This window comes from Anomalospiza imberbis, chromosome 7, assembly GCF_031753505.1.
Source record: "Anomalospiza imberbis isolate Cuckoo-Finch-1a 21T00152 chromosome 7, ASM3175350v1, whole genome shotgun sequence".
NCBI classification, from domain to species: Eukaryota; Metazoa; Chordata; class Aves; order Passeriformes; family Viduidae; genus Anomalospiza; species Anomalospiza imberbis.
The window spans coordinates 15,859,875-15,870,459 of record NC_089687.1 but is presented as its reverse complement, the minus strand read 5'-3'; the positions used below and the strand labels follow the sequence as shown (position 1 = coordinate 15,870,459).

The 10,585-nt window shown below is 55.2% G+C and overlaps 1 protein-coding gene across 1 annotated transcript; it reads left to right on the top strand.

The window, feature by feature from the left end:
* The first annotated feature begins 1,499 nt into the window (after positions 1-1,499).
* Positions 1,500-10,302, top strand: LOC137477019 (motor neuron and pancreas homeobox protein 1-like). The gene is given in 4 exon segments (XM_068195574.1): positions 1,500-1,536; positions 1,539-2,042; positions 9,095-9,255; positions 9,778-10,302. Coding segments are annotated over 4 exon segments (1,011 nt in total). The 3' UTR covers positions 10,087-10,302.
* Positions 10,303-10,585: the final 283 nt, after the last annotated feature.

The following is a 10,585-nucleotide window of genomic DNA, read 5'->3' as shown; positions in this document are numbered from 1 at the left end:
TCCATGGGGCTCATTCCTGCCCTACTGTCTCCCAGGGAGGCATCTGGAAAAGGGATATTGTCTGTCTTCCCACAGAAGGATCTCGGGCCACTCAGTGAAGCTGTTTGGTGCTGGGCTCAGGCAATGGAAGGAGGAAGTTGTTGCACACATTGGAATTATGCAGCTCCCTTCAGCAGGGTGATGCATGTTCAGGGAGATCAGCAGGCAGCATACTAACTCTATTGGTGCTGGGAAGAGAAGTTCCTGGGGTTACTGAGCAGAGAAAGCATAGAAGGCTGAGGAAAGCCCCATATGCTCCTGCCTTTCTTTTCTCTGGGCATCTGCTTGCCCCCTCTGTGACAGGATTCAGTGGGGTGGACCCATCTCTTGCTCAGGGAATAGAGCAGCGCTGGAAATGCTGAAGGGACAAGAAATACAGGGACGGGGATTTCCTTTAGCCATTATTACATTTAGACAGGGCAATAGCAGCTGCCTTACTTCCCTTCCTAAGAGCGGGACCCAAAAAATCACAGGGCACAAAAAATCAGAGGCTTGTGTCACTGTGTCAGAAGGACACAAAAAAGTTGGAACCAGAGACACACAGGTGCAGACCCTTAATGGCAGAGATTCCTAAAGCACTCACATGCACTTTGCCTGGCCCTGAAGGCCAGTGCCAGGGGATCTGGACCAGCTCTGCTCCTGTTACCCACCATTCCCAGACCAGATAAAGCTTTCCTCTCTATCCTTCCCAGGTGTTATTCTCTAAGCTGTGTCTTGCCTAGGAAAGGTAAGACCAGGCAAAGGAGTAACAATCTGCCTGTGTGCACCTGCTGAGTTGGCATCTTGGACCAGATATGGGTGATGGTGAGTGGCGATCCTTTGTGTGTCCAGCTCAGGTCTATTGATCTCTCTGGATTGCAGCAATGCAATGGGAAACAGCACAGCTGGGCACAGGTGATCCCAGTGCACAGGATGCAGAGGAGCCTTGATGGTGAGTGAGTGCCTCTCCTGCCCTCCCAGCCAAGCACTCTGCCCTCCAAGTGCCTGGGGGCTCCACGGTGCCAGGGCAGCACTGGAGCCCAGTAGGGCTTTGCCTACATGTGCTGAAGTCTGTCTAGTCTCTCCAGATCTCCTGCTGCTATGGTTGCTGCAACCATAGGTCTGCTTCCCTGCCATGGGGCTTTGGATCAGGATAATGGGCTCAGCGCCCTGGGTGGGTCCTGCCGGCTGGGGGGACCTCTGGGTATGGAGGGGCTGGGGAAGGGGCAGAGAAGCCCGGGTCAGTCTCTGGCGTGCACCCAAGGCTGTGTCCGGGGGCTGCAGAAGCCGGAGGAGGGCGGCCGGTGGGGAGGGCGGCGGGGCGGGGGCCGGAGCGGAGCCAATGGGGAGCTGGGGTAGGTGGAGAGGGGGTTAAAACCCACCCCAGCGCCGTCGGGCGAGCGAGTGCCCGGGAGGCGGAGCGGAGAGGAGGGCTGCCCTCGAGGGCAGCCCCGCTGAGCGCGGCGCGGCCCCGCGGGTGAATGCCCGCCGGTGCCGGGGCTCGCCCCGGGCTGGCCGGCCGGGCTGTGCCCTGGCAGGGGAGCGGTGGGGCACCGGGGGGCTCGACGGCTCCGCACGGGACAGGGCCATGCACAAGCCCATGGAGAAGTCCCAAAACTTCCGCATCGAAGCGCTCCTGGCTGAAGAGCCGGCGCGGAGCGCCTCCCCGCCGGGGCTGAGCCCCGGGAGCCCCGCGTCGAGCCCCGGCCCCGCCGGGCGCTCCGACACCCCCTCACCGCGGGCACCCCCGGCCGCTGCGCCCCTCGCCCCGGCCGGCTTCGTCCCCAAGCCCGGCTTGCTGCATCTCTCTGGCCCCGGGCTCGGCGCCCTGCCGGCCCTCTACCCTCCCGCCGTGTACCCGCTCCCGACCCTGGGGGGCCAGCACCCCGCGTTCGCCTACACCGGCATCCCGCACCTGCCGCCGCCCGGCGCAGAGCACCTGAAGGCGGCCGTGGCCGGCTCCTTCCCGCTGGAGCACTGGATCCGAGCCGGGATGCTGGTGCCGAGGCTCTCCGACTTCAATGGTGAGTGACCCGGGGACGGACCCTCCCGTCAGGCGGAACGCGGCTCTGGGCCCTTCCAGCTCCCGGGAGCGTCCGCCGGCACATCGGGGTGCCGGTCCCTTCGACAACCCGGGACTGAGGTTTCCCGACCCCACCCGTTCGAGGCCCTCCGGTGGTCCGGGTCGGGAGCCCGCAGGGACATTGAGCCCTCCGGGCTGACCCCGATGCGTGGCTCTCCCTGTACCCAGACCCGCTTCCTAGCCCGGTAGGGCTGGGGTGGGGAGGTGAAGTGTCCCACTGCTGGGGGGGGGACATGACTCGCCCTCCGCAGACCTCCGAGGGCTGTGAGGCCCTGGGGAACAGATCCGAAGGGCAAAGTCTCGCCTTCCGCCGGCCCGGTGTTCCGGAACAGCCCCGAAAAGCACTGCCCGCGCCGCCGCCGGCAGAGCCGAACCGCGCCTACCCAGGCTGCTGGCCCCGCACGGCGCCGCGGGCTCCCTGGGCTCCTGCGGGGCGGGAAGGAAACGAAAAGAAAGAAACGGCGACAAAAACCTGCACTGGGAAACGAATAAATCCCTCCCGGTGCGGCTGGGAACGAACTCGCCCCAGTCCTGCTGGATGCGCGGCCGGATCGGGCCCCGTGCAGGGCCGGGCCGGCGCTCCGGGTCCTGCTCGCCTCGTGGGGATGAGGGCCCGGTGAGTTCATTGCTGGCGGCAGCTGCGGGAGCCGGGCGGCCCGACAGCGTGCTCGGCTGCAGCCCTGCCCCAGTCCCTCCCGGTGGGCACCACCAGGGCTGCGGGCAGGCACCGGATCCCGCGCTGCTGCAATGGGCCGCTGCTGTGATGGGTCCTGCAGGGCACGGGCAGAACAAGAGTTGACTTCAGGCCAGCTGGGGTCTGGCACCCCTGGCAGTGCGACCCGGACCCTGCCCTGTGCTGGTCAGTGAAAAGATGGGCATTAAACCAAGAGTGACTGGTTAATAAAGCCCTGTCAGAGTATCCAGATTTGTTAGCTGAGCGTAAAAAAATTCCTAAAAATCTGGAAGCCCATTTGCAAAATAATAATTTTAAAAGGCTGGATAAATAACAGTGCAAAAATTTACAGAGAACTACTTGAAAAATCACATGTATTACTCCTACCTCAAACTATTCCTGGTCAGATTAAAGGGAAACAAGGCTGATTTTTTCCCCTGCGCTGTCTCCCTTTGCCTGGCTTTCCCTAGACTTCAGGTAGGGTCCATCTGTGAATCTAGAGGTGTAGAATAAGCCTCCAGTGCTATGGGTTATGTGCAGTCTTCAGACATGTCACTAAGACAAGAAAAAATAAATCTTGATTAGTTAGAAGTCTTTATTATTTATTACATCTTTCTGCTCCTCTGCAGAGGCCATGTTATATTTGAAGGGTCTGGGTCTGTTGGTGTATCTCAGCATCCTGGTAGCTTCATACAGGGTTGTGTTTCACCTGAGTGGGAATGCTCCACTGCATCTGATCCTGTAGCCCTGAGTGCAGCTTTTGGCTGGGATAACATAGAGATATTTGTACATCAGCCCCGTTCCTCTCTCAAAAGCAGGATATGATTTTCAGCTGATTGTATCCAAAACTTCACTGAAAGGAAACAAATCCCAAATTATTAGCATGAGAACAACATGTGAAGGGAGCTCTGCAGAATGTGCTGGACCAGAATGTCAAAGGGTCTTGTGGGAAACACTGAGCAGGGCTCCTGTGGAAGTTCAGAGGGAAAAAAAAGCAGTTTCTGACCCAAGTGTTACTTATCTGGGTTCTGGAGATCCCAAAGCAGGGTAGACACGTTGAGGTGTAACAAGGATGCAGCAAAAGCTGCCAAAACTGTAAATTTTTAAATCAGGATGACCACTGCCTCAATCCATGTCCTTACTAAAAGGTGTTTGTTCCCAATTCCGGGGAGCCCTTTGAGGATCCCAGAGGGGATTCTTTCTCTCCAGAGTGTCTTAAATACTTCAGCAATTCATCTGGTGTGCAGAAGAGAACCTTATCCATCTTCACATCCTTATTTCTGTCCATTGGTAACCTTAGGGTACTCTAGGGTGTCTTCAGCCCTTGCTCTTGTGGGCTCACGGAAGCTCTGAAATCAGGGTCATTTGCAGCAAGCCTTCTCCTTGTACTTACCAGGACTGGCTCCAGCTGCATGCTGTGGCTGTGTCTGGGCTCAGATTGCCCCGGTGTGCTGGCCATGCTGTAGGGACAGGGACAGGAAAGGGCACCTGCCTAGGATGTGCTGCCTCCACAGGCCATCCTCATCTCTCTGAGGAGGATGGTGGGCTGGGCAGGAGCCTTCCATTGCTGGCTGAGGGCTTCTGGGCTGCCTGTAGTTTGTGTGAGTCCCTGTCCCACCACCCAGCCTAGACAGACAGATGGACAGACCTGCCTGGCTGAAGTTTCCAGAGTGACCAAGTACCAGTGTCAAGGCTGCTGCTGCTGCCAGCCATGTTTAACTCTCCCAGGAGCAGCAGACAGATGGCTGTAAGAGAGGAATCTGAAAGCCTTCTAGGACATATTATGGATCATTACAGGGAGCGATCACCCTTGGGATTTATTTAAAGGGAATTCCAGGAATAAATTCCTCTTTGGGTGCATGTGTAGCAATGTTTTGCAAGTGTGGTTTAGTTTGATCTCCTGGGGACAGTCAGGGAGGGGGAAGCAGCAAGACAGCCCATGAACTGTAAGCTCTGTGGGTATCCATTGCACACATTCTCCCTGCTATCACCTGTGTGTGGGGAGGAAGGATGCCAGGGAGGCGGTCTGAGGCAGTTGGTACCCTCAGGGACCTGGCCTGGGCTGGGGTGCTGGGCTCACTGAGAGCAGTGCCCTGCTGTGAGGCAGGGTGAGAGCCTCCCTCACTAGCTCCCTGTGCAGAGCCGCATGCAGTGCTTGGCTGCCTCTGCTGCAATGCGGACTGAGAGGGCTGTGGAAGGCCTGGGTGCAGGAGCAGGCGTGCCCTTGCTGCAGCAAGCAGGGATGCTGCCTGCCCAGGTTCTGCTATCCCCAGCCTGGATCCCTGTCCTGGGACTTTGAGCACCTCCTGAACCACCCAGGGGTAACATTTGGCACTGGAGTGCCAGGCCTATTTGTTGTTCTGGGAGATGTGATTTATTTGCCTTGTTTGTCAGTGTGGAAATGTGGTGCAGTGGTGGGAGCCAGTGCAGAGACCCACTGCAGCTGAGAGCTGTAGAAGTGGGGAGCAGTGACATACAGCTATAGACTCTCAGGAAGAGAAAAGGATCCTCTCCAAAGGACACGGTGCTTAGAAGGCTTTCCTTGCACGTCGTTTCCTTGCATCACCCACTCACTAACTTGATGGCCTGGAGCCCAGATCAGATCCTACCCATGATGGCAGAGAGCTTGCTGAGGGGCTGTGCTGGGATAGGAGAGCAGGCAGGATAAGTCTTATCAAACTTGTTCAAAAAGCAATGCCTTCCAAGGCTCACCAGGTGTACAGTGGTCTGGTGTCAGCTGGAAATGTGGGCTGGGAAACAGCTGGCAAGCAGCAATTGAAGTTTAATGGTGGAGCAAGCAAGGGGCTTGCAGAGGTAGCAAGTGCCCTTACACATGCTGCCCTACTGATAATGGCCAGGGCTGCTGGCTGGTCAGAAAAAAGCCACTGGTGATGACCCTGATGCTGAGACTACCTCCCTCTCTTCCAGCTCTGATATCCAGAGAAACACTTAAAGCAGTCAGGGTGTTAATTTCCTCTCCTTTATCTGCCAGACCACAAAGTTAAGTGAACTATAGTTAAACAAACCAAATTAAAAACAAGTGAGTTAATATCAACCTAGGATTACCCTTGTTATCAAGTAGGTGGAACTGTATCAAATAAACCAACAATGCTTTATAAGCTTTATCTAATTATCCAGGAGGCAGCTGCCTTGCGGAGCTCCTGGCCTCAGACTCAGAGGGCATTCCTGGCTCCAGGCCAAGCAATTTATTTACTGATACTGCAGTCAGATGCCAGGCACCCATCAGAGGGTCCAAGCCCTGCCAGGCTGAAGGGATGTTGAGACAAGCTCTGATCCTCGGTGGAGTGCTGGAGGAGATGGCTGAGCAGAAAATAAATCCTTTGGCAAGCAAAGGTGTGACATTGGGGCAGTCACTGATCTTCTGGTAGGAGCTGGATAAGATGAAGAGCCTTCCCAAAGGGTAATACTTTCTGAGATGCTGATTGTGATTGGGATGAGTTCATAGTTCAGTTGACTGGAGAAGGTAAGCCCTGGGAGGCATGCTTGCGGTGCACCCCTTGGGAGGATTCTTTGTCCATGTGGCAGCCTGCCACAGGACAGGGAGGGATGGGACTCAGCAGAGCACGCTGGCAGTCTCAGCTTCTACCTCCTTCCTTTTTTCTTTTCCCAGTGAGAATCTGCAGATCATCTTCTGCCATACTCTCTCCACACAAAAGAGCTAGAGCCCTTTAGGAAAGGTAACAGCAGAACTGATGCCAGAGATGTTGATCATTCATGTCCATGAAAACCTGCTGCCGTGGGTGGCTGAAGGTCAGCTGTATTGGCTTGGGCTTACTCCACCTGGTGTGGAGGCCAACTCTTGAACAACTCACTGTGAGTAGCAGTGGTGATGGATAATTGTAACTGCTCAAGGATGTGTTGTCAGAGGAGATCACAGATTAGGTGGCCAGCCACACTCTGTAGGCTGGGCACTGGACTGGTGGTGGCTCAAACTGTATGACAGCACTACAGAGGAGTTTGAGGATTGGTTTTGGGTGGTTTTTTTTTTTTTTTTTTTTTTTTTTTTTTTTTTTTTTTGTCAGCACTGAGGCAGGAGGCAGGGTGAGTTTCTAAGGAAGTCAGGCTCTATATAATATTTGTAATGGACACACTGCACTGAAACTGAATTGGACACAGAGAAGGAGAAATCAGGGCTGGCAGCAGGACCATGCTCCAGAAATCAGTCCCCTGGATTGGTAGTTATTTGGGCTATATCCTGTTTGGATTTATTTGACTTTTGGACAAACTTTCTGTTCTTCTTTTCCCTGCTAGACCAAGCAGTCCTCAGCAGCTAACCTGGGGAAAAGTGAGTCTCTTGAAAGGGTGTGTCAAAGCAGGCTGCCTTCCAGGCTCCTCTGAAGCTGGACAGACCAAACTTACATTGCCTTTAGGATTGAGATTCTTCTGTGAGGCACTGCTGTGCCTCTACTCTTCCTGCATCTGGTTTTAGTCTGGTCACATATGACCTTGCTAGAGGAGGCACAGAGGAGCCTTTCAGGTTGATCTGAAGGATTTCTGTGCTCCCTGGAACCAGGACACAATGCCCTAGGAGCTGAGCTCTGGGCTCTCTGCTTTGGAGTGGGGAATTCAGACTGGGAATATGATATCTCTTCACTCCTGGACCCTCCAGCTCCAGAAAGCACAGAACTCCTGGATTATTGGATGCTGAGAGGGTACAACCTCTTCCCTTCTCTTTCCCCAAAACACTCTCTACCGACCATGCTCAGAAAGAGGAACTGCTTAGAGGGGCCCTTCCCTGGCCTGGTACAGCCAAACTGCACAGTGGAACCTCGTTGCAGGGAGGGATTCTGGGGTTCCAGATGCTCCAGCCACCCTCCTGTCTCTGTCAGCAAAGGAGGCTCACTGGCACCCAGAGTCCTTGGGCTGCTGGACACTGCCTGGGGCTGCTTTGTGTTGTGCCCCCACCAACACAATGAATTTCCCCTCCAGTTCTCTCTGATGCATCTCTGGCCTTTCCCTCCCCAAGAAACTGCAAAGGGTGTTAGCTTGGGCTGCCCCATCCCTGCAGATGCTAGTTCCTATAACACCTCATTTTCTTAGCCAGAGGAAGCCTTTGTAGACCTGTTTGGTCCCGTGTCTTCATGGAGGATTTATACAGCCCAAGCGTCCACAGCCAGTCAGAGCCCAGATGGCTGCCAAACTCTGTAGAGCTGAGACGTCTTTCATCTGTATTTGTCCTGGAAATCTTTTGAACCTCTCATTTGGTTTTAGCCTTGAATATGTTTCATATGCAAAATAATGCATCATGTCAGAATCATTGGCACAGTGTGTCTCTGTTCAGTCAGTCCCTTGTTAACTGCCCAGTGGCTACAAGGTGGGTCCCAGAGACTGTGTCTCCTGGCACTGAGGGGCTACAGGCAGAAGAAGGGGTTGTGTCTATCCTGCTCCCATGAGGCGTTTGCACAGCCCTAGCCCAGCCCTGTGTTCTCTCTGTTTGACCCAGCATCCAGGTACTTGGGATCAACCCTGTGTTTTGATCATTTAATAGCTCTTTCATAAATTCCTACCTCATGCGTCATCGCTGTGTTTGTGAAGGGCTCGGTGGACACCTTGGGAGATGGGCAGGTTGGGATCAAAGCTGGAATCTGGGGGAGATAACATGCATGGTGCCCCATGCCCAGCAAAGTGGGTGAGTTGGAGTGGCCCTTGCCAAGCATGGCACACTTTTGGGGCCAGGATGCTCCAGGATCTTGTTGCCCAAGATGTGTCAGCAGGGATGTGCCAAGGTCCTTTTGCATTAGTGCCCACCACCACCACCTCCCCCCATTCTCCCCGACACCCCTCCCTGCTGCTCCAGCACTTTATTCCCAGCTGCAAACCCCTGGGTTTGATTGCCACTATGGTTCTGGGAGAAGCAGTAAAAGCTGAACCCCAGGGGGACAATAAAGCCAGTGGAGAGCAGATAAGCAAGGATCAAACAGAGTGCGGCAGCCACCCCATGCTGGACTCTCAAAGGCCCCTTTGTTCTGCTGCCTCCCGATTCAGCGCCGCTCTGCCTTCAAGGGCTGCAGGTGAGATAGCGGAGCTCACGGACAGCCCCAGCACAGCCCATGGCCGTTGAGCTGCCACCTGTGCGGCCCAGCAATAAAAAAAGAGAATTAATTTCAGTCACAGCACTGATCCCAGTTGTACACCGAGGCCTGATAACATATCTCACTGGTTTCTATCATGCAATAAAGCCATTATTGGGGTGGGAGATGATGGAGACATTCACCTTCCTTCTCATCCTGAGTTTGCTGAAGGGTTGTCCCCCTACCAATCTGCTGTCCCCTGACCCCCACCCACTGTCTGCTCTACAGCTGCCCCGCAGTCTGGTTTGATGGGGAAGTGCCGTCGGCCCCGCACAGCATTCACCAGCCAACAGCTCCTGGAGCTGGAGAACCAGTTCAAGCTCAACAAGTATCTGTCCAGACCCAAGCGTTTTGAGGTGGCCACGTCGCTGATGCTCACTGAGACACAGGTACCTTGGCCCTGGGGGGATGGAGCATAGCATCATGGAGCTGCCATGGGGGCAAGTCAAGGTCATGGGCAATACTAATGCCATCAGCCCCACACCCCACTGCTCCCATCAGTGCCCCTTCCAGGATATCTCCTGCAGAGACCTGCCTGGTGGGCTCCAGGCTCTTCTCTTGCGAAGGGCACCCCAGAAATACTGCTCCTCTTTTCAGCTGGCATGACCAGCTTGGGTTTCAGAGCCTTCCCATCCTTCAGCATGCTGTGAGGGGGTCTTTTTGTGGGACTAATATGAAAATGTCCCTGTGCATATCCTTGGCTGGAAGCTGGAAGGGGGGGAAAGGCAGCAGCCCCCATTATTCCTCTTCCCGTGACAACCTCAACTTCTTTGTACATACTTGTAGCACCATGGGATGCCCCACAATGAAGAGGTTTTGGGGGGGGACCTTCCATGAAGGGAAGGTGAAGGGGTGAGTGGGGACAGGATGCAGCAGGGTACATCCTCTCCCCTGGGGCTTTCCCTTGGCAGGTGAAGATCTGGTTCCAGAACCGCCGCATGAAGTGGAAGCGGAGTCGCAAGGCCAAAGAGCAGGGGGCTCAGTTGGAGGCTGAGAAGCAACGAGGGCTCAGCAAAACCTGTGAGAAGCTGCTGCCCAGCGAGCCCCAGGGACAAGCTGCCAAAAGCCCCGAGTTCATGGGGCACAGCCCTGACTCAGGCTTCCTGCACTGCAGCACTGCTGAGCTGAGCTATGGCCCGGACTCGTCTTGCTCGGGCGGCGAGGAAGAGGAGGAGGACGAGATGGGTGCCACAGAGAGGAAGATTGGCTCTGTGTTGTGAAAGGCGAATGGAGCCAGCTGGGGAGAGGGGCCAGGCTGTGTTGTGGGTGTTCTCTTTGCTGGCAGACACAGACTGTGCCTGGAAGGAGCAGGGGGCTGCAGGGCACCTGCCACCCTTTAACTTATGTATGTTTGGATCCTATTTAACTTGTAATTATTCCTCTGTGTGTATCTGGAGGAGTCCCCAGATCCCTCCCCTATAAAGCTGTTATCTGGATGCCTGTGCTTTTCCTTAGGGAATGGGAAAATCCCCTGTCCTGCTACTGTGCTGTCCTACCAAGTCTCTGGGAAAAAAGGTGGGGAGAGCAAACTTGGATAGCTGGCAGTCTGCTGGCACAGCTGGAAGAGGGAGACCCCGGACCCTTCTTTGACTGCACTGCCACTTCCCTACAGATCTGACAGTGGCTGGAGCAGCACATCCCAGTGTGGTGCCAGCTTGTCCTTCCCCTTGGTGGCACGAAGAGGTGGGAAGGATGCCCAGGTTGCATGCCAGCCTGCCT